Raw genomic sequence first — 22,762 nt, forward strand, 5'->3', positions numbered from 1 at the left:
TAATATCATAACAAGTTTAATATTACTACGTTATACAGTTTATATTTTATAGTATTTTATTATATATGGTATTAAGATTACATTTAAACGTAATATATATATATATATATATATATATATATATATATATATATATATATATATATATATATATATATATATATATATATATATATATATATATATATATATACACTAAGGGTGGATCCATAGGGGGGTGATGAGTGCGCTCGACTTCCCCCCCCCCCCACCTTCTCCTTTGAAAGTTTTGAAATTTTCTATTTTTGTAAATTTATATGTTAAACACAGCAAGTCGTTTGAAAATAATATAGTTAGATTGTCTAAATAAAATTAAAACTTTAATAAAATTATGTGGTGCAAATTCAAAATTGTGTGATTGCTTGCTTACAAATCATAATTTCTGAAAATCGCCCCCCTTCCTTACTAGATCGTCTGAATCCCCAAATCGAAAAAAATTTAAAATCTCCCCTTACGACATGGTTTGAATCCACCCTTGGTATATACATATACATACACACAGAGCCGGCTTGTAAGCATTTTTAGTGTGTGCAAAAAAAAATTGCCACCCTTAATAATCATCAAATTTTATCAGAACGCCGTATTTTTTTGGCAATTTTTCATTTACTGTTGATCTTATAATTTTCCCCCTGTGTGCTTTGCACACTTCGCACACGCCACTAGCCGGCACTGCATATACATATACATATGCATACAAATAGTATATTATAATACATATACATATACATATGCATACAGTAGCATATTATAATATTTGGTTATAATATATCATATATAAAAAACTTAGCAATGTACTAGTTTAGTACTAAATACATATTAATTTTCTATTTCTTGTAAATCTGCTTGTTTTTCTAGATAAAAGGAAACAAGATTTTCGTTATTTTCCAAAACATTTACCGTTCTTCGTGTGGAAATGTATCCTTTTGCAGACGCCTCGACAATATAGTTGCCACTTAGTAGTAGCCGCCAGTACTCTCCTGTAGAAGAAGTTATAATATCTTTATCACGCCCTACAATTTTGATTGTTGCTCCTGCAATCGGGTTTCGAGAATCTAATTCACGAACTACTCCTGAAAATAAGAATATTTAGATTTTATTGAGTGTTTTTAAAGAATTATACTTTTATGCTGTTTTTATTATTATTTGTGCCTATTTTTTATACTTTAAGGTTTAATTTTGTGTACATCAAAACTTCGCTTTTTTTTTTTTTTTTTTTGTAATTTATTTTCGTCACTACTTTTTTTTATATACAATTAGCTTTAAGACATTTATAAGTTAGATAAGAAATTAGAATAATGACAGGAGCAAGTAGAAGACTGTAGTCTTATCATCAAGCCCCCTTTCATTTGCAATTTTGCAATAAGTTTCACATGAGATTAACGTAAGATAACATTAAAAGTTATTAAGTAGAAATAAGCCAATGATATAATCATCCATAAGTAGAATTCGTAAGTACAAATAAACCATGGTATAATCATCGTTTGTAGTCATCCAAAAGGGATAAATTCTTATTGATTATTACTAAGTTATTATTGATTTGATATTTAAAAATAGGAGAGTATGTTGAATTCACTTAAGTTAAAAAGTTAAAAAAGGCATAGCCACTAGTTTCAACTTTTTCTGAAAAACTTAAATTTTGCTCAATGAGCTAATTCTTTATTATATTTTTTGTTTTTGAATGTTAATGATAATAATAACTTTATTTATATTCTTTAATAAATTAAAAAATACCTCTGAAACTATGAATGGTTCTTTTAATTTTTTAAAAAGAAAAACAGTTCGATAACGAAATTTGAAAAGTAAACAAGAACTTGAAACCGAAATAATTACATAATATATAAGGGAAATAATAAGATAAATAATGTATATGTATAATATATATAAATATATAAATATATAAATAAGCCTGTGTGTTTTGCACAAAAAGGGAAATAGACACACTAGGAAATAAACTAAAAACTTGATCTTCACTTACTTAGAAATAAATAATATCAAAAAACTACCTTTAAAGTAAATAATGCCAAAACCAGTAATATATCGAAATATAAATAATATTAAAAACACAATTAATAATACCAAAACTAACTATAAACCCAATAATGCCAAACAGAGTTTTGGTAAGGCTTCCCCACATATCATCCACATATTTTAGGTAAACCAGCAATTTTAGAGGGCTTCTTTGGAAATTTTGGAGCCCTTTTGCAAATTTAAGGAGCCTTTTTTAATTAATAATTCAAACGCAGGTTTAGTATCAAGCAGACGCTATTTTTGAATAACTCAACCGGCGGTCGCTATTCATAAATAGCGACCGCAGGTTGCTATTTTTGAAGGGCATTTGTGAGAAAAATAGTTGTTGTTACATTTATTAACTTGTGCGTGCAAACTTTGAGTGAGCAAAATTTTCACTCATGATTGTATCAAAATTGTGTTTAAAATTTGTGAATTATTGGATGTGAAGAAATACGTATAAATATAATCAGTGTAAAAACTCTTTTGTTAGGTTAGAAACAGAATTTGATCTAAAAAAAGTTAAAGCCTGCCATGACTAAAAAAAATAAAAAGTGGCGAAAAAATCAATATGAAAATCGTGATTTTAAATACAAATGAAAAAATGTGTGCTTTATTCCAAGTACCACTAGGTTACCAACATGTTTAGTTTGTAAAAATGTTTAGAAAGGTTATCAAACAATAAGATGTTAAATCTTGAACGTCGCAATGTTCGCGACAAAACACTAAAAAAAGCAGTGAATGTGAAAATCTCATTTCTCTGTCAAAGGTATTTATAAAAAGCTATATCATCAACTATATATTCTTGGACGAGTAAAGAGTAGTGCAACATTAAGGATACCGTACAAATTGGATTAGTTGGACAATATGTAACCTGCACGTGTATTGACGAGGAATTTCAAATTTTGATTTCACTAAAAAAAACAACCGTGGAGAACACATCAGTTCTTCAGTGTTAGAATGTTTGACAATGAAATTGATGCAAATAGGGTCATTTCCATTGCTACAAATGGTGCAAAAATTATGTTTGGAAAAAAATAAAAACTTTGTCTCCCGTTTAAGAATAAAAAATTTCAAACTCTTTAAATGGTGATTAAATCTGAAACATGAAATAGTCTTCCTGAGAGTTACAACCAACTTAAGCTGGTTGCGTTTGAACTTTTGACAACTTTTAGATCTACGTATTTTTGTGAGCAGATGTTTAACAATATGAACAATATTAAAAGTAAATTGAGATCCTCTCTTAACAATGTTAGCTTTGAAAGTTGTCTTGAGGTTATAAATTATGAGCCTAAAGTAATATAAATCTGCGTTTAAGCTCGCTCACAAAAATCTCAATTATGTTTTTGTTCATTTTTATTGAACTGTTTGCTTAAACTATTCATTTTTTCATTTAATTTGCATTATGTAAAAGTAAATTTATAAGTAATATAAGTTTTTTGAGTTTCATATTATATCAAGTTATAATTTGTGGATAATCGTCTACAGTTTTATACACTAACATGGTTCCGGCTCTTGGTGAGATTTTTTTAAATTATTTAAGAAAAAGTGGCACTCTACATAAACTTCTTAACCTTTTTTACGTAACGTAAAGTATATTTTTCGGCACATATTGAGCGCAGGAAGTAAAATTAAAAAAAAAAGCTCTTAAAACTATGTAGAAAAATAGTTTTAAGAGCTTAAAGAGTTTTAAGAGCTCAGGCAACAAGCCTGATTCGAAAAAAAAACAATTCAATAACTTTAGTTTAAAATATATATGATTATAATATATCTACCTTTAATTCCCATGTGGACTTTTTGTATAAGCTTAATTAATGAATTCTTATTGTCATTCCAAAGGTGTGGTAACTGATTGGCAGGTGGAAATTTAGCGCAACTAATTTCTATTGTTATTTCAAAGCAGTTAGTGTATCTATAGTTATAGTCTTGCATGCTACCTGCAACAATGTACCAAAACGCTCCATTTGTAATACCATTTTCAAAATGTTCTCTTGAATTACATGTGTTACCTAAATGCATAGTTGGGTGTGTTTTAGCATACTCCAGTGATATAAACCTAATAATAAATAAAATAACTTATGTATTTAGAGGCATGCTTAAGTTGTGCACGTCAACAAATATTTTTGTTTATTTTTATTTATCATTCCTCATTGAAAAAAATTTAAATCTGTTTGCAACATAAAAATATCAAGGATAAAAATTTTGACTAGAGCTGGCAGACAACAAAGCTTTTTTTTAGTCCTGTCTATTAAAATGTTGATATAACGCTAATAAAAACTTTAGCACTAAATTATTTACTTTATGATGTATGTTTATATATATATATATGTATGTATATATATATATATATATATATATATATATATATATATATATATATATATATATATATATATATTTATATTTATATTTATATATATATATATATATATATTTATTTATATATACACATACATACTTGTATGTATGTATGTATGTATGTATGTATGTATGTATGTATGTATGTATGTATGTGTGTATGTATGTATGTATGTATGTATGTATGTATGTATGTATGTATGTATGTATGTATGTATGTATGTATGTATGCATTTATTATGTATGTATGTATGTATGTATGTATGTATGTATGTATGTATGTATGTATGTATGTATGTATGTATGTATGTATGTATGTATGTATGTATGTATGTATGTATGTATGTATGTATGTATGTATGTATGACACGATCGCACGTTTTATCTCAAAGGAGCAAATTTTTGTTTGAACTAAATTAGAGCTATAATATATGTATTGAAATCACAAACATGCGATGCGCGTTTAGTTTAACTATGTGGAGCCTTCATTCAATTTATTATGCAGTTAAATATTTGATGCGCTATTTAATAATCAAAGAGTATTCATATCTTTAAAATTATACTATCCTGTAGGGACGGGACGTAAAAAGACGTCTTTAAAATGTCTTTTGAACGTTTTGGACGTTTTTTGAACGTTCGATAGAGGTCTTATTTAGGTTCCATGCCCACTGGGTGGGTAGAATTAGGATTAGAAATGTTTACCCAAAACATTTTTTTTTACAAATGTAGTATGCGGTTGTCGAGTAGTGATAGTAATACATTAACCTTGTAAACATGAAATTTGATTAAAAATCAATTTCTGTAATTGGTTTGGATTTGGGGAGGCAAATGTGATCAAAAAAAGATCCAAAATTTGCAATTTTTGTTCATAAGGTCCGGGAGCCAGAGCTAAGCGAGGAGCCCAGCCGGAGTCAAGCATTTCTTAGGAGCCGGAGCCGAGCCGTAAAAACAACTTTCAGCTTCACAAGCCTGCTTTTATTTTCTTATATGCGGAAAAACAATTTATCTCTTCGTTCGAATAGAAATCTCCGGTTTTCTGTCTAAGGCATCTTTCACTTTTTTACCAAGATCTCGTCAAACAAAACATTTTTTTCTTCCACTTCCTGATTTCCTTTTGATTGTACCAATGTCTTGAAATCGTTTCACAACGCTATGCACTGTTCTCAAAGCAACCTGTAACCAGTGCCGGTTTTAGCACTACCAGCGCCCTGGGCGAGATTTCTACGGCGCCCCTAGCTCAATTTAACCCCATTCAAAAAAAAGGCAAAGGGTAAAATAACCATTTAGTTTCGCCCCTTTATATTCGGCGCCCTGGGCCATCGCCCAATCAGGCCCTACCCTAACGCCGCCACTGCCTGTAACTCTTTAGAAATTGTTTTGTTTGATACACCAGGATTTTCAACGAGAAAATGCAAAAATTTTTCTCGCTTCTTATCTTGATTTGATGACATTTTATTAAAACTAATTGTTTAAATAACAGAGTTGTTTAAATTTTTGAATAACACTAATACAATGATATTTTAAAACGATTAGCTATTTAAAATGGTGCATGGTTTCCGTAAACACTACATCAGAACACACGCAGATTTTTTCTGGTACATGTCTTATAGTATGTATTTTACGACAAATGTAAACAGAAAAAAAAGATAAAAACTTCATTATTTCTATCATTATTAGTTTCACGCTATTCTGAATCATCAGGTAAAAAATTTTACCAGATATAATATATGATTAATTTACATAAATACAAGGCCAAGGTGTGATACCCTCCCCCCAACCAATGAACTTTATACCGTCAGCTAGCAAATTGGAATCTTTTTGAATCTTTAGTCGGCAAACTGGGATCTTTATATATATATATATATATATATATATATATATATATATATATATATATATATATATATATATATATATATATATATATATATATATATATATATAAATATATATATATATATATATATATATATATATATATATATATATATATATATATATACATACATATATATATATATATATATATATATATATATATATAAATATATATATATATATACATATATATATATATATACATATATATATATTGTATATATATATGTATATATAATATATATATATATATATATATATATATATATATATATATATATATATATATATATATATATATATATATATATATATATATATATATATATATATATATATATATATGTATATGTATAGTTCTATAGTTTGTTGGCTTTAGGAAGAGCGGAAGGAAAAAAGTGATTCTTACGCCAACACATACGTCACTTTTAATTACTTTTGACTTTCGTCCAACATTTCCGTGTTGGACGAAAGTTAAAACCATTAATTTAATTACAAATTAATCGTTTTTTAAAAAAACCACAAAAACGCAAATTTAATTGACCAGAATGTTTTTAAAAACATTCTGAATGTTTTTATAACATTTTGAATGTTTTTAACAATATAAACAATGTTTTTATTTTTATTTTTTTTAATAAAATGTTTTTATTTTTATTTTTTTTAATAAAATGTTTTTATTTTTATTTTTTTTACTGTAAATCATGCGCGGAGTGTTGCTACATCGACTATCTTATAGCCTGACTCGCAAGGGAGTGCTGCTACATCGACTGACAAATAGCCTGACTCGCAAGGGAGTGCTGCTACATCGACTGACAAATAGCCTGACCCGCAAGGGAGTGCTGCTACATCGACTGAGGGTTTGGTTGGGGCAGGCAGTCTATCATTATTAAAAAAAAAAAATTCCGGTCTTGCATTTTAATTTTTACTTTTTGTCAACAAAATATCGAAAAAACTTTCGGACAACATATAAGGGTTCTATATATATATATATATATATATATATATATACATATATATATATATATATATATATATATACATAAATATATAAATATACATATATATATATATATATATATATATATATATATATATATATATATATATATATATATATATATATATATATATATATATATATATTAATATATATATATATATATATATATATCCTGGTTGGACGATGGCCCAGGGCGCCGAATATAAAGGGGCAAAATTTAGCACAAAATCATTATATTGGTCGAGATAGGATCTCATTTTAATTATTTAAAAGTACTATTATTTTACTTAAAAACTTATTATTGTTTTTTATTATTGTCTACGAACGAAAAGAAAAGTTACATAGTTCTAAGAATTTATTTATACTTGTTAAAAATAAACCATATTAAAAAAAACGTCAAGAAAACTCTACAAAGACGTAAATAAATTTTACGAGTTAAACTAAAAAACATTAAGTTAGTAATAAACCAATAGGTGTTGAGTTTTAAACACTAATAGGGGTCATTAACTAATAATTGTTGAGCTGCAATTACGCAATTACGCTATTAAAAAATTCTCTTGCTTAAATAGCGTTATAACAAAGTTTTATTGTGGTAATTTATGTTTAAATATATTTGATTTTACAGAGATATACTTAATTTATTGCAAAATGTCTGAATACGTTGATCTTATCAAAAGAAAACCATCTGGGTCAGAATATAGAAAACGGAAGGCAGAAAAAGAAAAAGAATTTCAAAAAACAAAAAAGTTTATGAATATAGAGAAATATATCACAACGAAAAATCAAGACCTGAATGTGACATCTACATCTGGAATAGCAACGAAAGCATCAGTAGATCAGGTAGTTATTGAAGATATTGTGGACGAAGTTTCTCGAAGTGATGAGATAAGTTGTGCTAAAACTACAATATCTACTTGCGATGGCAACAAACTCTGTTGGCGATGGGCATACAAATTTCAGATGACTTAAGCATTGTTTTCATGAATATATCGGATCTAGCCATGACTTGCAAACAACGAAACAATTCAGCGTCGTTAATTAATATATTCCATCTCTAAGGATCAAGTTTATTGTTTTTTGTTTATTGTTGCCGGCTATTTGATAGTAAATCAACGTCGAGCTTAGTATCTGAAGGATATAGCAATTGGAAACACTTGTCAGAAATGTTAAAAATTTATGAGAATAGCACTCATAAAAAGTTTTACCTTTCATGGATCAACACTAAACTACAATTAAAAACAGGAAAACAATAGACTGCCAAAAGCAACATTTGATTAGAAAAAAAACAACAAGATGGAATAATGTTTTGACTAGATTGATGCATATTACACTTTATTTAGCTGAAAACAATATGGCGTTTAGAGGTACCTCCGACAAACTATATACGCCTAATAATAGAAAGTTCCTGGGCTCAGTACAACTTTTAGCCAAATTTGATCGAGTTATGCAGGAGCACTTGCAGTTAGCTACGAAGGGTGATGTTTCAGATCACTACTGCGGAAAAGATATACAAAATGAATTAATAGAGCTGATAGGTACAAAAGTGAAGTCAGAAATTATAACGCGCGCAAAGAAATTGAAATATTATTCCATTATAGCTGACTGTACTCAGGACATTACTCATTTTGAGCAACTTTCACTGGCATGACAATAAAAAATCTGTGAAAGAACATTTCATAGAATTTTTGTTTGTCAATGAGTCGACTGGCGAAAGACTCACAAAAGTTATTATAGGTGTTTTAAATAAATACGGACTGGAATTGAACAATTGTAGGGGTCAGGGTTATGAAAACGGGGCAAACATGAAAGGAAAAAATATTGGAGTTCAAAGAAGTATTTTGGAAATAAATCCCTTAGCTGTTTATGTACCGTGTGCCTGTCATAGCTACATCTCGTACTATGTGATGCCGCTAAGTTTTCTGTAAAATCAGTCACTTTATATGGCGTACTTCAGAGGTTATTTACATTGTTTTCAGCTTCTGTCCATTGTTGTAAAATTCTAACCGAATACTTGGGAATATATACCATTAAAAGCTGTGACACACGTTGGAAGCAAGAAAAAGCAGTGTTAAAGCAGTCCGTTATCAAATTAGTGCTATCCATGATGCTTTAATTACTTTCGCTATTGAAAATCAAAAAACTAATGTTCAAGTCTCTCATGAGGCTTCTACTTTAGCTGAACAGTCAAAAGATTTCAGTTTCATAGTTTCGTTGGTTGTTTGGTTTGACATACTTTTTCAAGTTAATGTCGTTAGTAAATCTTTACAACAATCAGACATGGATTTTGGTAAATGCACAGAATTATTTAAAAAATGCTGCACTTTTTTGGAGGAATATAGAAATACAGGATTCAAACCCGCCATTTTAACGGCAAAAGAATTGGCCGGAGAACTAGAAATTAAGCCTGTGTTTAAAGCCACATCAAGAGTTCAATGTGTTAAGCGTCAAGCTGGAGAAACAGTTTGCAATGAGCCTATAACTTCCCCAGAAAAAAAATTTAAAGTTAAATTTTTTAACTGTCTTTTGGTCTCTACATTAACTTCATTCAATGAAAGATTTGATCAGTTAAGTAAGTATTCAGAATCATGGTCTTTTTTGTACAATGTAAAACAGGTTCCGGAAAAACCTGACCTTGTCAAACTTTGTAGTAATCTCCAATTGAAACTAACTGTGGACTCTAAGTCAGATATTGACGGTAGTATATTGTGCAATGAACTCCTAAGTGTCAAAGCTTTTTTGTATGATAAGAATGTGGTTACTCCTGTTTTTGTTTTAAATTTTATTAAAGATTGCAACTTACAAGAGCTATATCCAAATGTATGGATAGCATTGCGAATATAATTGACTATACCTGTTACGGTTGCTAATGGGGAGAGGAATTTTTCAAAGCTTAAGTTGATAAAAACCTATCTAAGATCAACAATACCCAATCAAAGTTGAGAAACTTAGCAACTTTGTCAATCGAAAATGAAATTGCTGAAAAAATTGACTGAAAAAATTGATAAACTCCGAAAAGAGTTAACCGATAGAAAGGCAAGAAAAGCTAAATTTTATTAATTTTTCTTTTTAATAAATAGTTATTTATATTACTATTGGTTATTTAATTGGTTATTATACCCTTTACCTTTTTTTTGTATGGGGGTATATTGAGCTTGGAGCGCCGTAGAAATATCTCCGAGGGCGCTGGTAGTGCTAAAATCGGCACTGCATATATATATATATATATATATATATATATATATATATATATATATATATATATATAAAGTGTTCCTAATTTTACATATCTTAAAAACGAAACGAACTATACTACCACAGCAAACAGTTCGGGAGTCTGGAGTCATAGCATGCCATGACATGAGCAATCAACTGACAGGTGACAGCACACAGGCAGAATTTCGCTGACAAGTGCCATTTTGCAGCGGACAAAACAAGTGCAACTTTTTTGGTTTGTTTCATTTTCTTAAGTCTGGATTGTGTCAACGTCACGGAAGTTTTTTAATAATTAAAGGAAGTATCCATAAGTTTTCAGAAGCATGCAGAAGCTTCCAGATGTTTCCAGAAGAAGCATCTGGAAGCATCCAGTAGCATCCAGATATATCCAGAAACATTCAGAAGCATCCAGACGCATCCAGAAGCTTCCAGAAGCATCGAAAAGAAGCTTCTAGAATCTTCCAGAACAGGTTCACACAGGTTCATATTACTATATAAGAGACATGTAAATCGACATGTAATTCAGTCAGTATATGTCAATCAGTCAGTATTATCAAGACAGTTAATCGAAGTGAGTTTTATTAAAGTGTTTTATCGAAGAACATCAATACAAGAAGTGAAATACAACAAGTGTTTCATTACATCAATACAGTTCACATCCAACCAAGACGTTGTGTTCCACAGAGCATTATTGTATCATCACAAGGTAAATGTAACACGGTAAGCCTTGAGAAGCGTGATTATTTATTTTTATTCTTTTTATGACTTCAAGTGCAAAAATGGCTCCCGACAGTCTTGGATTGGAACTAAGAAAGAAAATTATTGGCGGTTACGTAAGTGGAATGTCACAAAAAAGTATTTGTGATAAATATCGCGTGAAAAAATGGACCGTATCAAGACTATGTTCCAAATATCGTTCTACGGGGAAGTTGGCAGCAGATAAAGGTGGAAGACCGCGTTCCACCACTTCTAGAGAGGATTCTATGATCGTCAGATTCGTCAAGAAGGATCCCTGGATATCATCAGTCGAGATACAAAAGCAATTAGAGCTGCCTGTATCGGACCGAACAATCAGATGACGTGCTGTTGAAGCCGGATTGTTTTCTCGACGCCCTGCAAAGAAACCGCTGATTTCACTAAAAACCCAGAAGAAAAGACTCCTGTTTGCTTCATCTCATATTGACTGGAATATGCAGAAATGGCGAGCTGTCCTGTTCAGTGATGAATCAAAGTTCAACATCATTGGGAGCGATGGCATTTGCCGTGTACGTCGACCGGCCGGAAAACGCGTCGATTTACGTTACTGCCATAAGACCGTGAAACATGGTGGAGGCAATGTAATGGTCTGGGGGTGTTTTTCTGCTAACGGTCTAGGTCTAATACATCGAAACGATGGAATAATGGACCGTTTCATGTATAAAAATATCCTGAAAGATGTTATGTTACCTCATGCTGAATGGAATATGCCAATAAAATGGGTTTTTCAGCAAGACAACGATCCGAAACACACTGCAAAAGTAGTCAAGCAGTGGTTTCAAGACAACCACCTATCGGTGATGGATTGGCCGCCTCAATCCATCACCGATAGGTGATGGATTGAGGCGGATCTCAACCCCTATCGAGAACCTGTGGGAGATCGTCAACCGCAGAATTAATCGTGAAGGTGTTCCTAATAAGGATCAACTGTTTGAACAAATCCAAAAGGCCTGGGCAGCGATTCCACAAAGTTTCATTGATCACCTGATTGAATCTATGCCTTGAAGATGCAAGGCTGTGATAGACAACAAAGGATTCGCCACGAAATATTGATAGCGAAATGCTTGGTCAACATTTTGTCGAGTTGCACTTGTTTTGTCCAGAAGGAAATCAACTTTTTTTAATACTTTTGATTAATTTATTAATTTTCGTGTACGAATAATGAACTTTGTGATGAATAAAACTTGAAGAACTTTGTCTCTAAACAGTTACATAGTTATTTCTCTAAATTGAAAAAATGCAGCACTTTTATATAAAGAAACTAAATTAGCATTATTTGGTTGCACTCGTTTTGTCCGATACTGTATATATATATATATATAGATATATATATATATATATATATATATATATATATATATATATATATATATATATATTTTTATATATATATATATATATATATATATATATATATATATATATATATATATATATATATATATATATATATATATATATATATATATATATATATATATATATATATATATATATATATATATATATATATATATATATATGGATAGTTTATCAAAAAAAAAAAAATAAGTAAAAGTTCTTTTTGAACTAAAATAGTGAAAAGTAAATTAGGTTTTAATAGTCTTATTTACTGAATTTGTAAGAAGTTGTATAAACGTCTTACTGAAGTCTGTACTAGTTGGGAAGCTTCTTCCTAGTTTAAACTTTTGTGTTCTGACTAAAAATTTGCGTATAAAATACATCAAAGGAATCATTATTTTATTAATGTCGCTCGGTAAAATTATAAATCACACAATTTATCGTAACTTATTTGACTTATGGGCACTTTTTGTTTCACTATGTTCCAAAGCCGTAAATATTGCATTACATACTGCGCAGTAAGTAGTCCAGACTGAGCACTTTCAAGTGATAATAAAAATTTACTTTAATGATAAAAAAATCTTAAAAAACTTTAAATGCAGCTAAAAGTTATATAACCAAAAAAGAACGCATACAAATACAGAAAGAAATACATTATTTTGTTATTTATTTAAATCTAAGTTTCTTTTTTCATAATTTATTTAAACAAAATACGGATGCGCAATTATTTCGTCAAAGTTAAACCATTTTGCTATACCAAAATAATATTTGTATTTGCATCAAACATATTTGACTTACTGCTTGCATCAAACATATTTGACTTACTGCTTACTATCATTTGGTTAAAGCTGACTTTTTTTTAAGAGAAAAAAGACATACATACAAAAAGACTACATAAAAAAGACTACATAAAAAAGATTGAAAGACCTATAACCTATTTTATCTTTCTTAATAAAAGTCTTAAGGTGGTTTACCAGGAAATGAAGTTTATAATTCAATCAATTTTGTAACATTAAGATACACCAATTTTGTTAAGATTACCATTAGAATGTTTCAATAAGAATAAAATAATGGGGAAAAAACATTTTGTAGAACATAAAGTTAGTGTAATTTTTTTAGAACATAAAATTATTTTATTAAAAATAAAAGTTATTAACATCATACATTAACAAAAAGTTATTAATATTATACATTATAACATAAATAAGTCTCATTACAAAGAATTATATTGAAAAAATAATATCATAATATATCAAAGGGCAATACGTTCAATATTTTTGAAATTGCAATTTCACTTATGGGGTGGGTTTTTGTTCTTGTTTAGAAATTTTATGAAATAAAAAATTCTTGTAATAACAAAAAACATAATTTTTTTAAAAAGTTATTAGCACATCTTAATACAAAAAAAAAATTAAAAAAATAGTATCATAATATATTAATTATGATATGTGCAATTTTTTTTGCATTTGACTTATTGCGTGGGTTTATGTCTCTGTTTAAAAATGTTATGAAATAAAAAATTCTTGTAATAACAAAAAACAGAACAATGTTTTTTTTCAAATAAATGTTGATTGTGCAAAAACTGAAAATGACTTTTTTTTTAATTTCATTGATGAGAATCATGGCCAGTCCATCTCTTTCAAGATATTTATCAATAAATTTCATAAAAGTTATTTCCATTTCACAAACTAGTGACATAAAAGCTGATGGATTGTCAGCTGAACTAAGAAAGAGTACATCTGCACACCTATGACATAACTTTACCTTTTGAATAAGCCATCCAGCCATGTGTAAAAGGGCTTGATCCTTTGGATGCATTAAAATTTTTCCAGTAAACATATAAAATGATCCTGGACGAAAATAAGATATTCCTTTAAGTATGTTATTTTCTGTTTCATAAATTCAATTAGTGGTTGTTTGAGTACAACACTTCATAAAATCATTTAGATTGAAAGCTGTCTCAGAATTTGAATCCTTTATACAGTTGCTATTGGATTTGCTTTTTTCTACAGATAAAAGTAATAAAGCGTTTCTATAGGCAGCTCGAAATTGTCTAACATTTGGACGGTCATTTCAACCACCTTTGCTTCGAATAATGGAAAAAAAATTCTCAATGCAGTCCTGATTAAAACGAGAAGTACAAACAAACTGAAAACCTTCAGAAAATAGCTCTCTACTTAAGGTTAGAACACTATTTATTGTGACACTTAAACTCCAATGACATGATATACTTGCTTGACTTCTAACATTACAAAATTTCCATTTCTCAATCCAATGCTTTAACTCTTTCAACTGAGAAATACTTGCTCCTTTTAAAGTTAGAGCACAACGATCTGGTTTATCTGCATATAGTTTATATGAATTCAATATATCGAATAAAGTATCCATGCGTTCAACAAATCTTGCTGTTGGTAATACACTTAAAGGAAGTAAGTTTATATTAGAGCAGCAATATAATGCAGAAGCAACTTGATAACTAAAAACTTGAATGGCAAGTTTGACCTTCATAGATAAAAGAGAACCAGGATCTAAGTGTCTATCTGTTAGTTTTGGCACTAGACGTACAGAGTTTATTTTGTCTAAATTATACAGAAACTGGATGTGTTGCCAAGAAACAATTTCACCATTAATGTCAATGTTATGTCTTCGTAAATTGTTTCTGATACTTTTTACTAAATGTGGAAGATCAAAAATAACTTGAATATTTTTATCATTGGAAGGATTAGGAAAGTATGGTAAATTTTTGGAAAACCCAAGCAAACGTAAGGCAGCTATATTAGTAGATCCTTGATCACAAACTACACATCTAATGTGTAAACCAGTTTCTTGAAACTTAGAAATGGTTTCACATAGTAAAAAAGCCAAGTCAGCTGTTGATACTGTTGAATTATTATAAAAATAAGCTATTGGTTGTTTCCATTTATTTGCCAAGCCTCTAACCATAATTACAAGAGCCTGATTTAAAATTTTTCCATTTTTCATACCATAAACCCTATCAGAATTTCTATCATACTCTAAATGCTGCTTTAATGACATTTCATCCATAACAAGACTGACATTACATGTGGATTCATTGCACCAGCACGTAACTTTAACAAAGAAAACAATCGAGTAGAAAACCCTTCTTGAAGATCTAAAAATACGTGGGACAAAAATAATAATAAACAGGTTTGACTTGGTAAACAGAATATTGTTCGCAAGAGGTTAAAAGTTTGAGGACTATGAAACAGAATTCGCAAAGCCAAAAACTTTGTCACAAACTGCCCAGCATTTTCCTTTATTGACTCGTTTACTCATTTCTAATTGACTTCTAAAAAAACTAACTTGTATAGGAGATTGGTATTTCCTGGATAAATTTAAAATATGTTTTATAGACCCATCACAGTTTTTTTGGATTTTTTGTTTGGATTTTAAATGTCGAACTTGTTTACGCAGTTTAGAATTTTTGACTCGCAATGTTAATAGTAACCTTTGAAGTTTGTTGAAATTTATTTCATTAGTAGAGATTTTGTTCTCTAAATTACTTTCTGAATTAACAGGTAAACAAACAACTTGCTTTTTTGCTGGAAATGAATGACGTTCAACTGGTGATTTCCTTTTGCAACCAACAAGTGGAGGAGGATTTGGGATGTTAAAAATAGTAGGAATTGCTGATTGTAACAAACGTTTTCCATTATTATTTGTAGAATAATACATTGTATGTTCAAAATGACTGCACAAATAAAAGTTTTTGTTTAAAAATACAAAATCTTTTTCGTCTAAATCTTTCTTACGACAGTTGATGACCCACTGTTTACATCTAAAAATTAAACAATAAAAGAATATATTTTTAAAATACTACAATAATAATCTTATAAACTTTTGATGAAAATAAAAGTTATTATAAATAATATATGAATTAGCTTGCCTTTTTTCGTCTTTAGGAAAACGAAAAAACGAAATATCTTTACAGTTTTTTCCACTTTTATTTCCACAGTTTATAGCAGCACAAAATGATGGCATCGTTATAACTTAGATCGAAATTCTTTTAGGTACATAAAAAAATAAGTTTCGCTACTTTATATTATAAAATTCTGAGATCCGGCAGGACATCCCAGAGTGCTTTGCGATAAAATTACATCGAGATATATGAAATTATGCCTGACTGGATAGGCTTTGACCGTAGATTTAAAAATATAAACAAACTACATTTACTTTCAGTGTTATATCTTTGATGGGCGGACATAAGAGTATAACTGCAAAAGTGTATCTTTTCAGAAGAGCAAAAAAACATTATTATGAACCCAATTATTTTGCTACAGAAGTCATATTTTGAGAAATGGGTTATTACTTTTACTCTGTTTGAACCGAATGGTGTAACTATACTGTTAATACCATTGATGCCGGTGACACGAAATAAATGTTCCCCATTACAGAATTTCCCCCCGGCCGAAATATTCTTTCCGGGGAGAAAATTTATTTCGAAATAATATTTCCCCCCTCGTAATATCTGTTCCCCTATCTGCGAAATAAAGTTTCCTCCGTGATATTAGTTCCCCCTTAATACTTAATAATATACAAATTGACATAACTTGCGCAATTAAATGCGCATATAGATAGATCTAAATGCTAAATGCTACTTTTGGTTCAAATGCTAAATTAACAAAATCTACATAAAAAAACAAAGTTTCGCTTGAATCGAACGCATCTTTCATAATTTTTTTTGTTATATAAAGTTTTTTCATGCAAACCTCTAATAAGTTGCTAACAAATTATACGTTTTATTGTTAAAAAAATAACTTCGTGCAAGTTTAGAACGTTTTTAAATGTTTTGAAAAGGTTGTTTGGAATTTTTGTTTGTATATTTATGATTATGTTATTCAAATCTATATAAGTTTTTTTGTTATGTTTAGTAAAATAATACTATAAATTGCAAATAATTTTTATGATATAACTTTCATTTCATATTTATTATAGTTATTTGCTTTCTGTAACGAACACGAATACTTGCTAACGTTTATAATTCAACTAGTTAAATAAAATTACAAATTACTTGCAAAAATAAGTTGTTTTTATTCGATATAATGATTTAGTTATTTTAAACAAGAATATGGAAAATGAAGAAAGTAAAGCTCTGCAAATGTATCTCGGGAAAAATGAATATCCTTCTAATTATACGAAAGACGATAAAAGAAAACTTCGAAAGAAAGCAGAATCCTTCCGGTTGGTACATGGAGATTTATTTCATATCGGAAATGAAAAAAAACTACAACGTTTGGTAACTGGAGAAAATGAACGAAACCGTATAATACAAACTCTCCACAGCAACATAGTTGGAGGATGTCGCTTTGGGCAAAACGCCACTATCAAAAAAGCAACTGATAGGTATTGGTGGAAGTCGATTTCAAAAGACATACGAAAATTTGTAGCATCCTGCCCTGAATGTCAACGTGCGAATCCTAACAACAAACCATCACATGCGACGCTTCATCCAATCCCAGTACATGACACTTTTCACCGTTGGGGAATAGATCTAATTGGTCCTTTGAAAGAAACTAAGAGCGGAAAGAAATATATTGTAGTAGCAACAGAATACCTTACTAGATGGGCTGAAGTTGATTCCATAGCAGCAAAAAACGCGGAATCTGTTCATTGTTTCATTCTCTGGTATTCAGATTTGGAGCTTGCTATGTTCTACTTCATGACCAAGGACGCGAGTTTTGTAACAAGCTCGTGGAAGATCTTTTATTGATATTAAATATGGAATCCGCCAAAACATCAGCATATCATCCTCAGACTAATGGACTGACAGAAAGGTGATAAATGGTTATACTTTTTTTTATCTTTGTACAGTTTTAATAGTAACTTTAAAATTAGTTTTTTGTTTAAAAAAGGAGCATTAATTATTTGCTTTAAATACAACAGTTACTAACTATAATTTATTTATTTAATCTGCACAATAGGTTTAACCAAACATTGATTACCCATTTAATGAAGCTCGTAAACAACGAAGCAAACGACTGGGATGAACTACTGGACCCGGTGGCTTTTGCATATCGAATAAATAAACAAGCTTCTACGAAATACTCTCCTTTTGAGATTATGTATGGAGTTAAAGCTCAGATTCCAATTGATTTAGAAAACCAGACAAGAGAAGTTTTTCAATGGGATACCAAAATCGATGAAGCCAAACAAGGATTACGAATGAAAGATTTCGCTGAAAAATTGGTGCGAAAAGAAACGCAGCTAAAGAGAACATCGCAATGGCACAAAATATTCAGAAGAAACGTTACGATATTAAACATTCAAGTCAAAAATTTGCAGTTGGTGACAAAGTTTTGAAATGCAACAGACGTAAAGACACACGAATGGGCGTTAAGTTGGCCCAGAGATTTCACGGCCCTTTCACGATAATAGAGGTTTTGGACAAAGGAGTTTATCGGTTGCAAGATAAAAAAAGAATATTGAAACAAACTGTTAACGGTATCAACTTAAAAAGATGGAGTGAACAACGGGGTACAGCTATGTCAAATCAGTCTGATGCCTCCGATCAGAATAATGATGAAGTTATAGCAACAGAAACAATCGATAATAAACAAATGGTTTCAAAATCTGAATACTGGATTTCAAAGTACAATCTGACCATTGGAGATAACCGTCTTACGTAAACGTGGAAAAAATAAAGCGATGCAAACTATTCACATTTATAACAATTACTGAACAATATTTATAAGTTATTACTGTAAAATGCTGTAAAATACAGGTAATACTGCTAAATTACGGTTTTATTTTATTTGGTTCTTTTTTTTTTAAATGAAATATGGAAGGCATGTGAAAATTTCGCCTTAAGCACCGCCATGCATATCGACGTTCTTGGTATAGGTTCTCGTATTTAACGTTATGGCATGTTATTTTATAATTAAAATAGCGTAACAATAATTATAATAATATAAATAAAAAAACAAACAAACCCTTTATCAAAAAAACTAAAGTTTTGCAACATTTTTAGCGGGGGAACATTTATTACGGGCGGGGATGAAATATTTTATCCTCCCGGAATGTTTATTCTAGAATAAACTTTCCGGAGGGAAGGTTTGTCCCGGTACAAACTTTCCGGGGGGAAAAAATATGGGGGGAAAATTTGTTTCGCAATACCGGCATACACAAGACACATTTTCTCATATAAATTGTTAAATGGTCAAAAATGCAGTTATACTGTTATGTCCGCCCATCAAAGATATAAGTAATGAATAAATATTTATGGATTTTAGTTCTTTTATTATTTAAATATAGCTAATATAAAAAGTAAAGGGAAATAAAAAAAATCATTTAGAAAAGTGAAGAAGACATTCGCTGGGAACAAGTTCCAAAAAGCAAGTAAAACCGAAACAGTAACAACAACTTAACTAAAAAAATCATGTAGTGCTAAAAACAGTGTTCAGATGATTTTAATTTAGTTATGTATTTTCCTATTCTCAAAGAAATATTAAGTTGGTAATTCAAAGAGAATGGGATTTTCACACAGTTTGAAAATCAAATGCACATCATGTTCATATGAATGGTGCACTTTTACAAGTAATACTGCGGACAAAAGCACACAAAGTAAAGGCAGGAGTGCATTTAATATTAACTTAAAAATGATTATTGCTTTTCGTGAGATTGGTCAAGGGCATGAACCTATGAGTCGTTTTGCTTATATTACAAATATGAGTTGCATGAATGTAAATGCTTTTCAACATAATCATAAATTGATTCAAGCTGCTTATGATTCTGCTGCTAAAGATTGTATGAAGTTTGCTACAAATAAAATTAAAGCAAATGCTGTTGAAAAATCCACTACCGGTGTTCCATTAATCCAGGTTTCTCTTGATGGTACTTGGCAGAAACGAGGACATTCTTCTCTTAATGGTGTAGTTACTGCCATAAGTAGCGGTCGATGTGTTGATGCAGATGTATTAAGTAAGTATTGCAGAGTGTCAAATTTGGTTTAACAGAAAACAACATTCTAAATATGAAAACTGGAAAATAAATCACAAATGTTCTTTAAACCTCACAAACTTGTCAGGGGCAATGGAAAGGATTGGTGCACTTAATATCTTTCAACGCTCATTGGAATTGTATGGACTCATATATAAGTACTATTTTGGAGATGGGGACCCCTCCTCTTTTAATTATGTAGTAGCAAGTGATTTTTACGCTGAGTATGGTATCAAACCAAAAAAGTTAGAGTGCATTGGACACATTCAGAAAAGAATTGGAACCCGTCTCCGTAATCGTTGTAAAGAGAAACTTGGAGGGCTAAAGATACCTGGAAAAAGTAATCTGACAGAAAGGGCAGTGAATATCATCCAGAACTATTTTGGAATGGCTATTCGCCAAACTGCTAAAAATTGCAAATTAAATGATACACAAAAGATATACCAAATAAAAAAGAACATTATAGCAGTACTTTTTCACTGTACCAATTTCAACAGTCAATCACAACGCCATGTTTTATGTCCTGTAGGACCTGAAAGTTGGTGTTAGTGGAAAAAATCAGAAGATGACCAGGGTAATGACAATTATAAACCAAAAGTTAATCTACCTATATGGGTTCATGATATTATATTAAGTGATTTCAATGATTTAAGTGATGACCAATTATTGAAAAAGTGTGTTCATGGAGAAACACAAAATTGCAATGAAGGAATCAATAATGTAATTTGATCTAGGTTTCCCAAAAACGTGTTTGTGAAAAAAGCTACCCTTGAAATCGGAGTGAATTCAGCTATATTGAGTTTTAATGAAGGAACATCTGGTCTTTGAGTCTGGTTTTTGAGTATCTAAATATACCACACAGTGGTAAGACTGTAACCGGTTCATTAAAAAAGGACAAGCGTCATGTTAGTAATATGGAGAGAAAAGAAAAAACTTTTATTAAAAAAAGAAGAATTCAATTAAAGGGATTATCTAAAGGCTGGTTTGATAAAGAACAAGAACTTGAAACTAAAAAATCGTATGCTTCTGGAAGTTTAGACTGTTTTTTATCTTTATATTTTTAGAATGCTGTTTTCTCAATATGTCATTTTTTGCTATTTACTTTTACGTGGAACAAGATATTTCCAGATCGGTTTAAAATATGGAGCTGAAATTTTCAGCATTTGCAGTTATAACTTTGATCTGGAGACTGAACTAAAATCAAGACATAAGGTGCTCTATTCACAGTGTTATTACTCATTGTTCGTGATTTTTTCATGTAAACCCCCTGAAAAGTGGTATAAGTTATAGCAAATTATAATAATTGGCCTTTCTACTTGTGCAATGAACTTCATTTTAGTTCAGAAACTAGATAATATAAGCGAGATTATTTGTGCAAAATTTCGAAAGAAAAAGATAATTTATCTTTGAGTTTTCTTGTTTCACCATGTGTACAGTTTAATGCCTTTTTCGGCTAAAATTTGATGTTTTTTATAAAAAATTTCAGAAATTCAAATTTTTTTTCATAACTAGTAACTATTTTTCGCTATTGGAACTATTTTATTTAATATTCTAAAAAAAAATTCAATTTGACAAAAAAAAATTATTTCCTGGTAAACCACCTTAATAAAAAAACGTCTTTTTTTCCCTAGTTTTCAAAAAAAAAAAAAAAAAAAAAAAACCTTCTTCGATTTTTTGTGTCCATTTTTAAATGCCCCGAGCGTCGAAAATATTCCACCGAACGTCGATAACCTTAAAAATGAATTATATTTTCAGGGTTTGGCCTAAACATCAATATTTTTCTTGATAACAAAAGAAAAACGTTCTGACTGTATATTGCGTAATTTTTTTTTTTGTGTGTGTGCAAGTTAAAGTGAGTTTGCATTGCATATAACATTTTAAACAGATTACATAAAGTTGTTTCACTGTTTGGCAGTTTTTTATATATATGTGTGATCTGCAGATCCACATATATATAAAAAACTTATTTACGAAAGGTTGCTGTTATAATTTGTTTTTGTTTGATAAAAGCATACTGTTACTTATATGTATAAAAATATACTGTTAATATATACTAATAAAAGCATATTGTTACTTATATGTACTTATATGTAGTTATTATTAATTTTGCAGAAATATCTTGGTAAGTTAAAACAAAGAAGTGTTTTTAATTGTATACTTTATTTTAATCACGAGCAACTTAACAACAGGTGAAAGTTCTTAATCTAAAAGTAA

General features: G+C 29.8%; 1 protein-coding gene, 1 long non-coding RNA gene and 1 pseudogene across 2 annotated transcripts in view; 2 read left to right on the top strand and 1 right to left on the bottom strand.

Annotated features, from left to right (window-relative positions):
* LOC136072126 (carboxypeptidase D-like) overlaps nt 1-22,762 on the bottom strand; it is a 26,070-nt gene continuing 3,308 nt past the window's right edge. Inside the window, exons 2-3 of the mRNA XM_065820564.1 lie at nt 3,822-4,102; nt 1-1,109 (exon numbers count right to left, since the gene is read on the bottom strand). Of these exons, the coding sequence (XP_065676636.1) occupies nt 856-1,109; nt 3,822-4,102 (535 nt within the window). The 3' untranslated portion in view covers nt 1-855. The remainder of the gene's footprint in view (nt 1,110-3,821; nt 4,103-22,762) is intronic.
* Nucleotides 7,963-10,339, top strand: LOC136092398 (52 kDa repressor of the inhibitor of the protein kinase-like; annotated as a pseudogene).
* Nucleotides 18,241-18,591, top strand: LOC136092399 (uncharacterized). Its single transcript, XR_010644389.1, has 2 exons — nt 18,241-18,387; nt 18,535-18,591. It is a non-coding gene; the product is annotated as an uncharacterized LOC136092399 (long non-coding RNA).

The sequence above is a fragment of the Hydra vulgaris genome, chromosome 15, assembly GCF_038396675.1.
Source record: "Hydra vulgaris chromosome 15, alternate assembly HydraT2T_AEP".
NCBI classification, from domain to species: domain Eukaryota; kingdom Metazoa; phylum Cnidaria; class Hydrozoa; order Anthoathecata; family Hydridae; genus Hydra; species Hydra vulgaris.